The 18,959-nt window shown below is 33.5% G+C and overlaps 1 protein-coding gene across 5 annotated transcripts in view; it reads right to left on the reverse strand.

Annotated features, from left to right (window-relative positions):
- CSMD1 (CUB and Sushi multiple domains 1) overlaps window positions 1-18,959 on the reverse strand; it is a 1,127,710-nt gene that overhangs the window by 130,182 nt on the left and 978,569 nt on the right. For all 5 annotated transcript variants that reach the window (XM_027690129.1, XM_027690128.1, XM_027690127.1 and 2 more), the window contains 2 exons: window positions 15,272-15,481; window positions 5,420-5,608 (listed from right to left, as the gene is read on the reverse strand). In XM_027690129.1, coding sequence (XP_027545930.1) covers window positions 5,420-5,608; window positions 15,272-15,481 — 399 coding nt within the window. The remainder of the gene's footprint in view (window positions 1-5,419; window positions 5,609-15,271; window positions 15,482-18,959) is intronic.

The following is an 18,959-nucleotide window of genomic DNA, read 5'->3' on the forward strand; positions in this document are numbered from 1 at the left end:
AATGAATTTTCCACAGAGCAAGTAGTGTGCTACCTGAGAGACAGAAAACTCTTCATGATCAGTCAAACCACAATCCTGCTGTTTAGTCAGAATCATAACTATAAATGTACACAACTGCACAAACAATAGAGATGCAAGGACTCAGGCCTCAGCTGTGTGGAGTAGATGTAGATGACTGTGGGTAGGTTTGGAAGGTAGGATTCACACTCAAAGGAACCAGGAGAAATGCACATTCTGAATTAGAGAAATGTCAGTAACTTAGAGAAATGTCAGTAATCTCGCCCACAGTTTAATTGAATACCAGTTTTAATCAGAAACAATCTGTGATTGAAAGTGAGAGGTATAGCATTTTTTCTCAATTATTCCTATGAAAAATAGCAGCATTCCTAAAAAAGATTAAAAAAAATCAAGCGATAAATAGATGTAATTTTAGAAACATATATAACGTGTCATATACTAGAAATATCTGACATACCTAAAATTTCTTTTAACAACTTTTAGCCAGTCTCATGTTCCTACTTATCCTATCTACAAAGTGTCACTCTATATACACTTAAAATAACTGGAAGTGCCATTTTGTGTTTGTAATGTCTATAAAGATGTATCATATACACATTACTGATAACCTTATTGAATATTAATTTTTTCAATTGAAATACTTTAGTTGTAAAATATGCAGGTCTACATTCTTTCACAATTCTGCTATTCTTCTGTAAATAGTATTTTAAAATTACTAAAAATATTATTAAACCATTATAGGGATTTTTTTAAGATACTCTTTCTTTAGCTGACAACTTTCCTTCAAGGCTTTATTAGTGAGAAAAGAGGAACAGTAAATCATTGCAGACACATCACCACAAAACTGCTGTAGAAGAAATCAAAATCAGGCTAAGGCATCTGTCCCACAAAGCTTAACCTAGGATTAGGAAGAAAGGAAGAGGAAGCATGATTTATATAAAAACAAGAAGTGTTGAATCTTGTGTCAGTTTCCAATGAATTCTAAAAACAGTTAGTAAAAAAAATTCTGCATGGAAGCATCTGAACACAAAGTTTCACAGGCTTCCTACTGAAGTGAATGCTGAAGTGTTCAATGCATGCCAGCAAAGACTCTGGGAAGCTGCTTCTCTTTCTTTGGTTCAGGAAAAGAAATTAACCTCTCCACATGTTCCAAAATCAGAGAAATACTGCAAAGCATTTATTTGATTAGGAAAAGGTGAAGCAGCTTATTAAACCTGAAGAAAGGCCATTAATTTCATAATATAAAAGAATCAGAGAGGTCAAGATAATAAAAAATAATGACTTTTGCTATTGATTCAATTTCTTATCAAGTGAGGAGGCTAGAAGATTATTTCTCAAATGTGAATGACATAATGGTTACATTTCTTATCCATTCTCTAATTTATATATTTTATTCTTCTCATTTGTGATTTACCACTATAGAAAGGATTCCAAAAATATGTGCTGTGAAAGTTAAATGTTCCATATTTATCTTGTTAAGACATCAGTAGTATTACATCAAATGTCAACATTTTAATCATAAAGAAATAGTAATAAATAATAAAACATAACAAGAAAAATTACTAACACTGCAGCGTTCAGTGAACCAATATGAAACATAGCAAGTGTGAAAACAATTTTCAAAGAGAACAGAGATTATACCTAGATTTCTAAGAACATACATAAAATAATGTCTTTCCACTGCTAAGCATTTCAAAGTGCATCTCAGAAATTATTGTTTGTTAAAATTAATTTTAATTAGTAAAATAAAAGGATATAGGGAGAATATTGATTTGATATCTTAAATGTCTTTATTCAAGGAGTGCAGAACGTAGGCTAGCCTTAATGGGACAAGAGAAAAAACATATTGTCTTATATTTTTATGTCCTTTAAGGTATTTTCTTTCTCTATTATAATGCAAGATATTAAGCTGACCATTGTAGCTGACCATCAGAAGATACCATAATGAGCATTAAAAACCTGTATCATCAATCAGTAAGACTTAGGACTAAATACATTAATATTTTCATTTAGTAAAGTGAGTCATGTTCATATCTGCTATACAAAGATTGTACGGAAGTTATTTGATTCCCTATCTTCCACATGCTCTTAAGATTTATCTTTTTTCCCCACATTTTTTGAAAGTGGCATCATTATTTCCAGACAAGTTAGTCCCTTTGCTTGCTTGATTTTTTGTTTATACCTCTAATTGTTCTTGTCACACTAGTATTGTATTGTATTATATACGGAACATATGCTGACAATATTCTCTCATCATTCTTTACACTTTTATATCATTCTTAAAAGGATATTGTAAAACTTTACTGTATGTTTAACATGAGGAAAAATACTTCACATTTGTTTATAGTGCAGTTTTAGCATGAATAACTTTGTATTGTCTTTCAAAATACTGATAAAGTTGACTCCTAACCCAATTGCCTTTGAATGAAAGTATCTTTGTGAAATAGTACTTCCTCATCTTCATTTTTTTTAGAATTCAAAATTAATTACTTAATAATTCATTGAATAAATGGAAAAATATTTTTAAGTGCTATAATTTCTAATTAAAAAGTCACATGAAGCTGCAGATCAAATTCAGTATAAGGTCTTATGTACCAAAATTGAAGTTTCCAAACCTCTTATTCTTTTACCATCTAATTCAGGAGGCACTGAAAGACAGCATCCTTGGGGAGTAAAAAAAGCACATAACTGGAATACCTAAGCCCATGTTTTAGGCTGAATGAATTCTCTAAAATAATTACAGAAATTAGCTGTAAGAGTCAACAGAAGGAGATTGGTGGTCTTAGAATATTTCAGAGCAATATAGGCACATAACTTAAAGGGAATGTTACAAAATCTTTTAATTAAAAGATATAGGAGATGATAGTTCACATTTTTAATCTAAATATGCCTGTGGTAAAAGTCTTGGAAGAAAGAAACTTTAAAAAAAATAATTAAAAATCCTTATGAGTTATAACCAATCACTTTGAGAAAGATGTAATGCATTATGACATTGTATGTCTCTAAAGATCATTGGCTGTACTGTCACAAAGAACTACATTTTCTCATGCCTCTCCAGTCTTTTTCATTTGAGAGGTATGGTTTTATAAGAAATACCTATAATGCCTATTACAGTATGGACTAATGGAGTTGCACAAGGCTCATAGGATGTTTCACAACACAATTCCAATGATACTTTGCTAAAATAATATAGTTATTTAACAATTGTATTAGTTTATTTTCGGGCCCGGCCCCAGGTGCTCGGGCTCGGCCCCGGGCGCGGAAAGGAGCGAGAGAGTGGGAGCTTCACTGGTGCAGACTGTGCCATCGTGGGAGATGAGAGGGGGAGCCCGGAACACTCAGAAGAGAAGGACAACTCTAAACCCGGGCAGATGGAGCTCGATCAGCCCTGTAAGGCCATCCATCTAAGAGAAGGTCACTCTAATTAAACCTACATCCTGAGGACCTCGCTGCCACCATCCAAGCTCTCTCGGCCCCAGCAGATGAACTTTAGGATTAAAGGGTGGGTTCAGTTCCGCGCATACTGCATCTCACCTAAAAATCCATTGCGCAGGCTCGAAGGCCTTACCCAGATTTGCAAAGCCCTGTATCAACATCTTCTACAAATGCAGTCACACAAAGATCAAAAGACAAAGGCATATACACCTGCCTCCAAAGGCTTTTTATCACCTAAGGAGTCTTTCTGCTGTGCCTTTTGCAACCGGACGTGCCTGTCGCGTATTGGCCTTTTTAGCCACCAGCGCACTTGTAACAAACGTGGGTAGAGCCCTCCCAAATCTTTGTTCGTGAAGCCTAGCCATGATGATGATGAGTTTATTATGCTGCTGTTTCATTTTACATATTATTTCCCCTAAAAGAGAAATTAATATTCCAAAAGAGGTTTTAAATTATTTTCATACATTCCTCCTTACCTATATTTTTGCAAAATGTCTTCCAGCTGTACTGATGCACAGATTAAAACCCAAGAAGAAATGGAAGACATGGGAACTGCAGCCACACCTTGATAATCATTGAACAGTAAATGTACCTACTGATTGTACGGAAGTTACACATTCTCTCACATGATAGAAATTTTCTAATGCCATTCAACACTGGAAATATCACTTTTAGTACCTTTACCTTCATATAATCATGAACGTAAAACAGCAAAAGTGCTTGGCAATAAAAATCTCCTTTAATTCAAAAGTAAAAACTCTCAATATTATAATTTGCAATACTTTCATGCTCCTTTATGTATTTTCTGTATTAATTTTCTGAGAAGTTTACGGTTTTTTTCTTTATTATGGAACTAGAACTTAAATGTTACGGATTCTTGCAACATTGGATTTAAATGACAACATGAAATAATACAAATGTCCATTCCCAAGTACATGGACAAAACATATGTTCATGCTGCAGAGCAATATAGTTAAGCTGTTCAGGAATAATAAGAAAATAATTTAAAATTATTATTCACAGTATTAAAATACTCATTTGGGAAGCAGGAAATTGCAGTGCCTTAGCAAACCTTTTGACATCTAGTGTAGTTTTTCTTTCTCACAATACTGAACCCTTGTCTAACAAGAATGCAGAGAAGAACTCAAATTGGAAAACACTGTTAGCCTGTCCTAGTGGAAAATTTCTTTCTAGTCTCTAGCAGTCTGTCCTGAAACAGAATGACTGATCCTTCCTCTACAGTTTTTTCATGGCTTATACCTGTAGCTCAGTTAATTCTCTCTTGAATTCCTCACAGGTTTTCTGGTTTGACTAATCTAAGGGCTATCAGGTGTTTTCTGTAGAGAAGCTTCTGTTCCATCTTTCAGGGTCAGTGTCAAATATACTGAACATACATTCTGCAATGCAAACCTGTAGCACCATTAGCCTCTTGTTATGATGGAAACCATTTTTCAATCTATTTTATATGTTCTTAGCTGGTTAATTGTATGTGACACCACTTCTGCTCTACACAATGACTACCTAGTTTATCAAAGCCTCTAAAGCTCTAAAAGAATGTCAGAAATTTTGTTTCTGCACTTGCATTTTTTAGATGAAAGTCCAAGTAAAAGCTTTACTCCATAAAATATTATATGTTACATTGTACACTACCCCCCTTGCCCTCAAATCAGAAAAAAAAAAAGTCACATTGAGTTTAAGATAATTTCTGGTAGTATCATGAGTTCTTATAATCCATACAACTGACAGATATTAATAGGAACAATAAATCACTGCTGAAGAACATGATTCATAAAGTATGTCTGAGTTATAAAAGCACATAACATCTTCCTTTATCTGCTTACATTACATATTAGGATAAAGGCACAGTTCTTCAGCAAAAGCTGCATTATATACATGTACACAAACAACTAAACAAAAATCAGAAAGTACTGTGAGTTCTGAAACAAAGGTAGTATTAGAAAGTTACCTTCACATCTGGGAAAATGATAGTTCCAATTTCTGTTGATTCCATGTTGACATGTGAGAACAGGCTGACCCCTCAAAACATATCCAGGGTAGCATTCAAATGATACAGATTGACCCACACTGTAATCTGTATTGACTATATATCCATTCAAAAAAGGAGGAGGATCAGGGCAGTTCTGTAACTCATAAGCTGGAAGAGAACAGAAGTACTTTTTATTGCTTCATCAGCTCTCAACACAGGAAGTATACATTAATATAAATTCTGTAATCCATTCAATAATAGCTAAACACTGAAAGGCCAAGCACCAATAACATAGTGATTGGCACACAACAAGAAATAAATCATCCATTGGGACCATACAGAAATATTCTAGTACTGGACAAAAAAGTCATTAATTCCTTAAATTTTATGAAATACAAGATTTTTACAATACACTGGATTTTTTAATATATATTAAACTCTGCCAAAAAAAATCCCCTGACCAAAAAAATTAGAAGAATTAATGACTATAAAGCAACAGGGCTTCATAGCGGTCTATAAAAAATACAGATATCTACCAAAGGAAATGTTTCTTTTAGATACAGCTCTATACAAAAAATTGCTTTAGCGATTTATCAAATTTGTTGTTCAGCTCTACGTTTTCAAAGACTTCAAAATATTATTCAATGAAATACATTTAATTCATAAAAATCAGTGCGATGAAAATCCTAGAAGTATATACTTATTATTGTCAACTAGATTATTAAACAAGCCAATTCAGCAAGTTTAAACTAAACATATAACTTGGATATGCGTAAGTGCTTACTGACAGTGAAGTTTGTACTTAATTGCTTCACTGAAGTACAGCAACTGTCGTTAGTTTTTTTAGTCATCGATGATTACAGTCATTCTATGCATTAAAGAGAAGATTTATTTTCATGAAGTCTTCTTCTTTTCCCTAACTTCACCAGTGAATCCAGACTCCAGTGTTTGTAACATTACAAAGTCGGAAGAGATGTGGAGGTACCCCAAGTATTCTGAAATCCTCTAATAAATCAGACTCCCCTTCTCCAAAATAACAAAAAAATTAGAAAATAAATTCAAAATTTAAGAATAGAAATTAATTGCTGCTGGAAAAGAAATGCAAGGTTTATTCTACCTAAACTGTGGTTCATTAAATTTTTGTGCTAAATCTAGTAATGGCTCATTAATTTTTAATGCTATTATTACTCCGACTCTCATTATTTTTATAGTACTACTACAGATAATATCATTACTATCAGCATCTTTATACAAAATAGAGTACTAGAAAGATTATTTAAGAGTACAGGACATATTAAGACTGATATATTAAACCATATAAAAGTCTACATAGCAAATTATATTAAAAATAGAACTGAAGATTATTCTGGAGGATTAGAGGATCTTACAGATTTTTTTGAAAAGGTGCAGCACTACATTGCCCAATAGTTACAACAGGAGTGTTTTGGAACAATTACAATAAATACTGGAACTTTTAAACTTTGTACAATCTTTTGAGGAGATGAATACACATGAAAAGCATCATTCCTTATTGGTTAACTTGTTGCACTATAGCATTCATAGCTTACATTTTGAAAGTACTAAACACAGTCTCAGAATTTTTAAGATAGTATTAAAAATTATTTTCAGAAAAAACCCCTATCTCACTGATCTACATAAGAAGATAACACAGGAACCACTCAGGTGAGAGAGGAAATACTGAAAGAACATCAACATCTCTCTATCCCTTTAATTTGCACAATATCCTTTGCAGTCCTTTGGATAGTAAATGAAGAAAAATAAAGCCTAGCTTTTAAAATTCCAACTACTGTTTATTCAGAGATGCAAATGCTTTTTGCCTATTTTAAGTAAGGAAAACAAAACACAACAGAAAACAAAACAGAAACTTTTGGAGGTTGTTCTAGTATTTGTTTTAGTAAGAGCAGAACCTGTGCCTAAAGCAGATCACCATAAATTTGAAGGTCAGTCAGTTAGGGGTGAAAGCATTCACACATGAGCAGAGCATAGTTGTATGTTTTGTTATTTGTTATTTTAAAAAATAAGATGTAAAATGTTAAGATACTCTACTTGTGTTTTCTGGCATAAATCCTATAGATGACTCATAAATTATTGGTCAGGTGATCCATCTGACTATGATATAATGATTTACAGGCCACTCAGGGAGTATGTTATATAGCTTTAGTATAAATATGAATTATATTCTTTTCTTTTCTTTTGATATATGCAATGATACCTGATTTAACATAGCAATTAATTATTCAGTCATGACTATCAAATATTACCAACAAATCCTTATTATCATACCTTACAAAAGAAAGCTCTTTTTATGAGTGTCATGCCCAAAGACTTGTTCAGTGCTGAGCTTTAAAAACTGAGATACTATTTCACAGCAGACAAAAACTCTAGTAAGAGTCTGAAAAGAAGTCCAATGTAAAGGAAATCTGAGAAAAAGATTTCATTCCAATGCTGGTAGCAGTCAAATACTTGAATTTTAAAATTATCTCATATAGACATTTGTCTTTTCTTTGCACAGTATATTTTCCACTGATAAGAAAAGAGTGTAAATCACAAAAGAAATGTAATTGATCCCCTGCTATCCTGTTTTTATGATTAAAATGTATTTTCCATCTTACATAAACACTAGGGTGACTTATAAGCTTTTCAAGTGCCACATACTTCTGTAACACTTAAACATGGAAACAATTGCTTTACAGAAAAATGGTTATTACCACAGAATTGAGGATGCAATTGCTCAAATGCTAGGAAAGCTCCCAATTAGCTCACTTAAAACTTTCATTTAGGCTTATTGTACATTCCTCCAGTGTCATGGTGTGTATAAGTACAGACAATAAAAAAATCCACTTCTCAAAGTAGACTAGCCTAGCATGGGTTGAATTGCAAGGGACCTTAAAAGATGATCTAGTTCCAACCCCTCTTCCATGGGCATGGACATATTTCAGTAGAACAAGTTCCTAAAACCCCCATCCAACCTGTCTTTGAAAACCTCTGAGGATGGGGCATCCACAGCTTTTGCTGTTTCAGTGTCTCACCACCCTCATCTTAAAATATTTCTTCCTTATGTCCAATCTAAATCTACCCTTTTTTGATTTAAAACTCTTGCCTTTTGTCATTAAAGTCCTTGGTAAAAAGTGTCTCTCCATTTTTCTTACATGACTGAAGTCTTACAAGTACTGAAAGGCCACAATAAGGACTCCCTGGAACCTTCCCTTCTCCAGGCTGAGCAACCCCAACTCTCTCAGCCTTTTTCTGCTGGGCTCTAGCCCTGTGATTATTTTTGTAGCCCTTCTCTGGGCTGGGCCATGCCTTTCTTGTGCTTGTAGCACAAGAGCTGAACACAGTACTCCAGGTGGGGTCTCAAGAGAGTGAAGTAGAGGGAGAGAATCACCTCCCCTGACCTGCTGGCCATGCCTTTTTCTATGAAAGCCCAGGATGCAATTTGCTGCAGCCCAGAATAGGACTTGCAACCTGGAACCTCAGTTTATTGCCATAGGCACCGAAGAACATAATCTTTCCAGATGTCATGACTCAGGACTAGGGTCACAAAAACATCACTTAATGAGTTAGAAAATAATTTGCTATGAGCCCCTCAAAAGATCATATTTTATTTTCATTAGCATTCCTTCCTTAGGACATCATCTGAAACCGTTTTAGAAATAGAACAATTTTTCAACAGTCTCCTTTTCATTCCATGATTCCTATAACTCAGAAGCTCCATCATAATTGTCTGGTTTCTAGATAAGGGTTATCAGATTGATCATGTTTAAATCATGTTTTGCACGTGCATGAGTGTGTTTTTGGAAGAAAGGAAGTGCAGTTTGAACTTTTTTCTGTGTATTTTCTGGAATATGTTGCTCTCTAAATATATGTGAGTAGGATTCTTACCTCATATTCAGCTTCATCCTATATTGAAATTCAGAACAGACTGAAAATACTCTCAGAGTTCCAATAACAGGAACTAGGATTTTCACAGTAAAAATAACACAAATCAAGCATATATTCTGCTTCTCTTGAAGAAGCTCTAGTTCTAAATGGAAAGACATGTGGGGAAAAATGATATTCCAGAAATATTAAAAGCTGAGGTAACATTAGTAATATGGACAGGGATTTAACCCCACAAATACATCTTATGAAGCATTAGGCTAACTGTATTCTTCTTTGTACTAAATTCTGTTATGAATCTCTCAAAGGCCATGAAAGTTATGTATTTCTTCTGACCTAGTATAACTTGGCTTGCCAATCAAACTTCTGTGACTTTTCTTCTTCCCCTCAGACTTGGTGTACATAGACTGTCTATATCTCAGATATTGAGATTTGACAGATATGAGAGTCTCAGAAACTCAAGATTACCAGTCAAATGTGATATAGAAAAGTTCTTCTGGGTATTTGTGGTTGCTTCCTCTCTTCGCTGCTTTACATAGGTGGCAAAACCGCAACACCCCGACAATGCTTCTGTTTTTTAATTAAACAGGATAATATTTACTTGAACACTAGAAAAATGTAATTAAATATTAATATTTAAAAAACCAAGCATTTTTAAAGTCCTTATCATCTTATGAAAAATAAAAAAAAATTATATAATAAAATGTGTTCTAACTGCTTCCAATAGTTCAACAGGCAATCAGTATGAACTTCCTTCTTGCAAAAAGTGAAACAAAAGTTTGCACAACACACAGAAATTCAGTAATCCATCTTGAGCGTTATGGAATATCCACCATTCCCTATGTATCGCAATTGCAAAGCTGAAGGGATAAGAAAACATGAAAGTATCAGAACATAAAACAATAAGGACCTGACTGGCAATGGTACTCAGAGCTGTAATTTCCCTAGGGTTCTGCTAAGGAGACAAAGCTTTTTACTGCATTAAGAAATACACACTACCTATATAACCTTAGGTTATATATTCAAATCCTGTGCTTAAGGAGCAGCACTAGCTCCCTGAAAGCATAGGTAGAAAATATTTTACTGTTCTCAATGTGCATACACTTTTCTTCCTCCAGAAAATAGTGTGCTTATAGTAAAATCCCAGGCTATATTAAGCCTCAATCTCTTAAGCATTTTTCTGTCTTCAGAAAATGAGTAGAAAAATTGTGAAATAGCATTATTAATTCCATCATTCACTCTACAGTATTCATATTCTTTGCTTTCCCTTGAGATGAGGGGTTATCAAAAAGACTTATCTTTCATAAAATGCTAAGATCTCTAGAAAACTTCATTTTTTAAAATAAAATGCAAGTTTTATTGAATAAGCATAGCCATCACCAACCTCCCTTTATTTTTAGATTCCTATCTACAAAAAAGGTTAAAAAAAATCTGCTACCTTAATACCATTACTTATTGTGCTCTAGTTAGTAGAAATGGCAATATTTTTAACATATGAAAAATAGTCCCTAATTTAATCCTAAATCCTTTTTAATGTAAATTTAAGTACATTAAAAAAAATCAGAATAATATTAAGTTATGCAATTTTATGGGCACTTTCTAATATGCAACACGTTCACTAAGACAGCTAGAATGGGTTTGGGAAATGTGACTGCAACTATGGATTCTTTTTGCCAACCCTTCTTTTTTTTAAGGGTATATTAAATTAAGTTCACTATTAGAAAAACAGTGAGTTTTTTTCCCAATTATAGTATATGATGACATTATAAAATGGGATAAAGTAGAAGAAATCTGAGAAAACATCTACTTTTATGTCAGGTGCTCAGCTCCAACTACTTTGCTTTACAAATTCATTTCTATAGAAATGGTAAAAGTGACAGTGTGAGCATCAATTGGACTAAAAATATATTCTTAGCTTTCTATATATGGCATGCTTCCTTTTGCCCATATGGAAATTTTGAATGCGACACCTATGCCAAGCTCTCATATTTTATCTCCCTCCCGCATCTATATCTCATAAATAGCAGTTAGGGAAGACACTGCACATTAAAATGAGTTGTGATGATGAATATTCTGACTGGGTAGCCAACAAGCCAAACTGAATTGATATCTATGGAGTAGTGCTCAATCTTTCCTCTCAATAAGGGCATTATTTCAGGACTGTGAAATTTGACTAAAACTGGCCAATGGTTTCAAAATTGCACAACAAAGGTATACTAAGAAGCATGACAGCCTGACAGTAAAACAGTGCTAAGTTCCTTCATCCAAATAAAACAGGCTAACACTTACATGACATTTCATCTACTGAAAGGAAAACAACATTTCTAACAGGGAATAAAGGAGAAGGAAAAGAGAAACAGTAGTTTCTCTTCATAGAAGTAGTGAAGAATTATTTTTTAAGTCAAATTTCAGCAATTGTGGACAAACTAAGAGGGAGAGAGTGAAACTGAGAAGTATAATATTAAAAAGAGTAGGAAAATCCAGAAATAATCTCTAGATAATTTTGAAAAAAGTTACCTAAGTATCAAGGACAACAGATGTGGGACAGGAAAAGTCAGCCATCAAAAACAACGTACATTTTGTATGATGAAAAATAAAGCAGTCACAAAAATTGTAACTGTAAACCACTGGTATTTTCTTTCAGAGCACCTCAGAAGAATGGTGAATACACTGAAACATAACACTTTCAGAAGTTCACAGATTATTAATATTTTGAATGGAGTGTATGATTCCCTAGATGTTCTAAATTATCCTGAACAACTTAGTTGTGCTCAATAATATGATAATCATAGAAAGAATTGCTAAATCTCCACAATAGAAATGACTACTGCAATCTGGAATCTCAGAGGGAACAGAGAAAGTTTCTGCTCTGTGAGGAAAAATAAACACACTCAAGATAATTCATTTTTAAAGAACAAAAGTCCAAAGTCTGTTTGTAGACTGCAGAAAAAGTAGACAGAAGAGGAAACATAAGTCAATTAGAAGTTCAATAGAGTGAGCTTAGCTGGTAGATCCTAATCACTTAAAAGTCAAACATAACAGTGTTACCAACTTTCCACATTAGAAAAAAAAAATCAATAAATCATAAGTACCTTTTAAAATAATTGTTTTTTTTCCCAGCACCTTTTTATTTAAGCAGATTATGTTGTGGTTTTGGTTTTTTTTTAATTTTAAAACTATATTTTTTTAATATATATGCTAAAATACTGTTCTTCTTCAAAGTTGCATTCAGGAATGAGTCACCCCAGAGTATCTTTATAAGTAAGAAGTATTACATAAAAATGAACTGCATGAGTTGTCTTTACTGGAGAAATTGCTTTGCTTCTCATTAGCAGGGAAAATAAAACTGGATGAATGTATATGCATTCGGTAATTCAAATACACTCATAACTACACTTTTTGTGAAACAAGGACATAAATACTAGTTGTATTTTTTATTTGAAATTAGATTACTTTTATTTGAAATTAATGTCAGTTAATTTAACTGTATCTCCTTCTTGGTTCTGATTTTTCTATCTACTATTATATCTATTAGACTAAAAACTAAACTATGAAAGTTCTTATCAAATTATTACTATTTTTGAGAATTTAACTATGTTTCTGGATTCTTTCTATAAATACTTGGAAAATACTACTACAAGTTTCTGATTCTATAAGTAAACTTCTTTTTTGACATTTTTTTTAATTCTGATAATGCTACTACACAATCTTTATCAGTTAAAAATATTTTATTATACGGCCCATCTAATAAAAATTTTTAATATTTCTTAATAAATTGTTCTGGTTTGAAATGAATTGCTTTTCCTATATATAAATAACAGGATAAAATTTTACAGTGTCAATGAGATAGTCATGATAACACTTTTGTTCATGGCTGACAAGTTTCAAGCAGGAGAAGCAGAAAGCGAGTTATCTAAAAAGCAACAATACAAGAGATGGTTAGAATGAACAAAAAAATAGAAGTCTCTATTGTATGATGTCCCCTTCATCACGCTCTCATTTATTTCTAACTAGACAAAATAGTCCTACTGGACAAAGTAAGAAAGGAAAGAAGAAAAGAGTAATAAACTATGCACCTGTTGAGCAAGCTACAACACTGCCTCTAGAACAGGTTATACACTCTACAAATAACATAAGACTTAACTATTCGATTCAGGACAGAAAATGCTGTTAGTCTGGAGTTATTGACATGTAGCTGAGATTATAAAGACTCAATGCCATTAAGGAACAGCTTGTTATAGTAAGGAAAAAGACACTAATTAGAAGCAGAACAAAGGGCACTGGAGATTACATCAAAATCATCCTACATGGTTTTGTATTTTATTTATTTGTCATTTCTGTAACTTGCCAATCCCAATTAACTTTGACTGCTCAGAATGAAACTCACACTAGCTGGGTGTGATGTGTGAGTACTTCTAAGACTATGTGACAGAACAAAACTCCACAGACAATAGAGAGATATGACTTCTTCGTGGGCACGCTTTACGAGTATTACCCCAATACAGGTGCTCAGAATCTTCCTCTCTATCCACCGATTTCATAGATGCGATCTAACTATAACAGTATGTATGTGTATGCATGCAAACAAATACTGTCCTGCTCCTGGATATGATTGAGGTTTTTGTCTTCACAACAGCTCATATGGTGCTGTGTTTTAGATTTGTGGCCAAAACAATACTAATAACACACTAGTGTTCTGGCTTTTGCTGAAGAACATCAAGGCCATCTTTATTTCCCACTCTGCTTTGCCAGTGAATAGATTGGGACTGTACAATATGCTGGGACGGGACACAACCAGGGAGATGGCCTGAATTAAACAAAGAGATATTCCATGTCATATAAAATCATGTACAGCAACAAAACGGAAAAGAGAGGGGTTAGGGACATTAGTCGTCTTTGTCGGGGCATCAGTCTGCCTGAGGGAGGTGGTGAGTGATTGTCTTTGCATCACTTTTTTTGTTTTCTTTCTCTCCTCTTCCCCTTATCCTTCAGTTATTAAACAATGCTTTTTATCTTGGCTCCCAAGCAGAAAACTGTTACTATTCTTTTCCTCTTCTCCCATCCCACTACAGGTGGGAGGGAAGTGAGCAAGTAGCTGCGTAGTGCTTAACTGCCCACAACACATAACCAAATTATCTAAATTAAGATTGTAGAATTAAGGCAGCATGAACCTCCTTCTGCAGTTAGATGAGAATTCAACCAGCAATTCCATTTTGTCAAACTATACAGACCCTGCCATGGGGCTCAACAGTTGTCAGTAAGACTCTTTTAACAGTTCAAAAATGTGCACAAAATAATGATTTTTTTATTGTCACTAATGGGAAAACAAACAAACAAGCAAACAATGAAGATCAAGAAAAAACCAACAGTAGAAGACCACGAAAAGTTAACACTTTCAAGTACTGATTGTATGTATTTGAAAATAGATATAGAATGTGTGTTATCTGGTGTCTTTTCATTTCCCTCTATTTTTCACATAAGTCTAGACTGCAAATACATAACATAGGAATTATAAAAGTTTTCACTTGAATATTTAAAATAATTCTTACTGTATTTTGAAATACTCATCCATTACATTAAGTATAACAAGGCTTTATAAGTGGGAAAACAAGACAGTGAATATTAGTAGTATTTTTCAGTAACAGTATACCTTAATGGAATGGAAAGGGGTATCAGCTATGTGACCTTTGACAAATAATATCACCTTGTTCTCGAGTTTTTACATCAATGAAACAAAGATTCAAACTCAATTAAATTCCAGTTTTAAAAATTCTAATGAATTTTTACAAATTCCTATGAATTAAACAATCCACAGATTTAAAAATGTTATATAGTATATGCCAAATATATATTTTAAAATAATATTAAAAACAATTACAATTGTATTTTTCCTTTCTAACCATAAACATCACTGTACTAGTTTTCACTTACCTTGGTATGTCAATTTAAATCCTTGCCTGTTTTCTGAGTGATCGCTGTAAAAATGGACAAGTGTTTCATGAGTAGTACTTAGCAAGGGTGATGGGAGTTCAATTCCACTAAACTGGCCAATCATAGAACTGGTGTGGTGAGGCCCATTCTGAATTTCAAGAAAATCATGATTTGCTTCAGTAGAGAAATTCAGAAACTGAATGTGTGCACCTGCAGCATTGAGAAAGAAAAATCAGAGGTTTTATAATTCATGTTGCTTAATATTACAGCATGCAAATAAAAAAAATCATAATAATTGTTATAGGCACTATGTTTGTATTTTAGTCACTATTTAAAGTGGGATGCTTAAGTTACTGAAATAGCTGCTAAGTATTACAAGAGTTACCAATTTTTTGGTTACCAATAAATCCACACATTAAAGGACCAATGAAAGGAAGTCAGATAGTCAGCACCAGGGATTTGTCAGATGCCTAAACCAGTCAACAGAAACACTCCGGGAGTGGCACATCACAAATCCTGCTGTGTCATGGTGTGGTCAGGACTCTGCCACAAGAGCATCCCTGTAGCTGGGTCAGGTCTCTCATAGAGGCTCAGGATCAGCTCAGCACCCAGGAAGGTTACTAACAGAATGACCTTTCAGAGGCAGAAATTTACCTACCTAATTTCAGCTATCTACTCTACCCTTGTTTTCCTGACCCAAGTCATCTATATTTGTCTCCTTTTCCCTTCAGGTTGGGCCAGTGTATCTTTAGAGACATTTCACCCTCTATGCAGCCCTATAAGATGCACTGAACTCCAGACTGGCAACAGGTACTTACTCCAGAGAGTTTACCACAAACCCTCTCTGGGAGTCAGGTTGCTGACCCAGGCCTTTCAGCATTTCAAAAATGCTGAACAGTCAGAAGTATAAGCATAATCTCATGGGAAGAGCTGTTTTGAAGTACTGGCACTACTTCATATGGACTAAAGCTTCTCAAACTGTGTGTACGGGTAATATTAAAAGAGGAATGGGGGATGAACCCCTGGTTTGGAAGCCAAATAGCACTAAGTAGCTTGCAACTGCACTGCTTGGGCCTAACTTTGCTCTGGTAGACTCTGAAGAACCAGCTGTAATGGAATAAAACATAATTACTGAATGAGCCAACAAAGCAGCGTGAAATATTTAATGCTTTAAGTCTTCTTGACAGTCTTACTTAGCAGTAGAGACATACTCACTCCAGGAGAGAACCTTATAGATTAATCACCAGGGTAATTCACTCAGTCTTGTTTATAGCTCATTTCTTTGCCTCTGTGGTTTGAGACTGAATCAATTGTATAAAAAAGGAATTTTTTTTTTCAGGAAAAAACTAAATAAGCTACCAAATAAACTTGTTTTTATAGAACGCTTGTAAGAATATGGGATATTTAGCTCCAGTACTTTCTCTGACCTATGCAGATTGGGAGATATCAAAACAAGCATTTCAGCTGCTGAATAAGAAAATCCAATGCTGTCAATAGAGATGTACATAGAGAACGTATCAAAGTCTTAATACCAGCCATCTCTTATATGTCTGATATGGTTAGTCTGACTTGAGTGAAGGCACAATTTTACAATGCTCTCAGGATTTGAGTTGAGGTAGGACAACAAGCAGCCTGGAAACATCTTGACTTCAGCATCAGAATTCAGTGATTCCCAACAGAGACTGGATGTCAGCAGCATAGAAATTATAAAGAATTGAACAGTCACTTAATATTATATTTAAGTTGCTAAAGTGACAAGCAGATAATCAAATTTGGCATATTTATATAGACCCCAAATCATAGTTTAGGTATTTAAATAAAAGCAATCTGCTTTTATGAAACAGTCTCTGATAAGCTGTGGAAAACCTTTAACACTGAATCATTCTAATTTCATTTATGAGAAGGAATTTCTATGTCTAGTTCTATACAGTCAGTATAGAAAAGCTTTGTGTTTTAGAAGTAAAAAAGTAGATTTAGCAGTAATTTAAAAAAATAAAAATAAACTACCTAAAATAGCCAAATTTCAAACATGAACATACTTTTTTCCTAAAGGTTTTTCAAACATGCTAATTTCAATTAGAGAACACACTGTATGTTTCCCTCAAGCCTTAACTCCAAGTTTATACAATTTTCAAATGTCAATTTCATATGTCAAAGTAAAATTTTTCTATACCAAATAATTTCTTACATAAAATTACACAAAATAAAACTGCTGGCTACAGAAAAAAAATCATTATCTGGTCAAGCTATAATTATATTTCTTTCTGCTGTAATCGCAACAGCACTTCCTCTCTGACTTGAATATACACTGGATAACGAGAATTACAAGCTGAGCTAATTTTTTTACAAATTTTAATCAATTAACAGCTACCTGAAATCTTTTCAAAATCTCCAAAACTCACCTGAAATTATATATTTTCTATTAAAATATTTCAATTTTACTGTCTTCTTTTGCATGATTGATATATTTTTATGTAATGAAGAGAGCACTAAACTTTGGGACACACTTAGCTCTGACAATTTTATAGTTGGATTTTAAGTACACAATTATTTTGATACAATAGAATGTCTGTACATAAACAGCTCTTAAATACACAAGCTTATACCTGTAACAAAAATAATATCCAAGATTTTCAGAGAAAGTACTCTGTGAAAGATCACATGAATCACAATTTTTAAACCTGATGTAAAGATATTAACTAATTGACCAATAGTTTGTGAAAAATATCCCAATAGGAACTTTATGGTAAAAAATGTCCTTTGGAGTACTGCAATTGGAGAAGGCAATGATAGATCAATTCTATGAACACCTTGTACCCGTTAAATCCCTTGCCAAACAAAACCATTGTCTTTTCTGTTTATAGGATTACCACTACCAGAGACTTTTGGAGAAATGAAAGGAATAATAACAGGACACAATACACTCTTGTGCAATTAATTAATGAAACATTTTCTACATGGAAAAGTTTAAAGAAAAATAGCAACTCTGAGAAATATGAAGAACTATTTTTCAAAGGCACTATTGTAGTAATGTGATTAGATGACAGGCTTCAGAAGAGTTGCTTAGTATTTATATGTTCTGCAGATGTATCTGTAGGATGCCCAAACTAGCAAGGAATGTTCTGTCTGTCATTCTTCTAAGGCTATAAGGATACCTAAGGCTACTAAGGCTATCCATAACTATGATGGATCAGTTTTACCAGGTATGCACTGGTAAAGGGCTCTGTTCTAAATAGCAGAACAGTATTTCTACAAATTAACTCGGTAAAATACTATGTAAGTAGTACATTTCACTACAAAAATCCCTCATATGAATGCAAATGGAGAACATGGAAAATAAACTAATTTCCTGAGATAAGAATAGTGAATATAATAGTGAGTTTTTAAAATGAATTTTCTTATTTGAGCACTGGAATTGAATTCACATAAAGTTTCACAGCAAGAAAACTTATTCCTCTTATATTTCTGGTAATGATAGAAGATTGTGTTTTAATACATGAACTTATACATTCCTTATTATCCATGACTGCCTTCTCAACATAATTATTACTTATTTGTGAAGATATTTTCTATATGACAATAGTTTTAGTGTAAACCTAGAAAGTTTCTAAGTTGTCAACTGCAACTTAGGATTTGAAATACAATTTGAGAATGCTTTTAACCAAATTCATAGTGCTAGAAATGAGGT

The sequence above is a fragment of the Neopelma chrysocephalum genome, unplaced genomic scaffold (assembly GCF_003984885.1).
Source record: "Neopelma chrysocephalum unplaced genomic scaffold, ASM398488v2 Primary Assembly neopelma1_80b, whole genome shotgun sequence".
Lineage (NCBI taxonomy): Eukaryota > Metazoa > Chordata > Aves > Passeriformes > Pipridae > Neopelma > Neopelma chrysocephalum.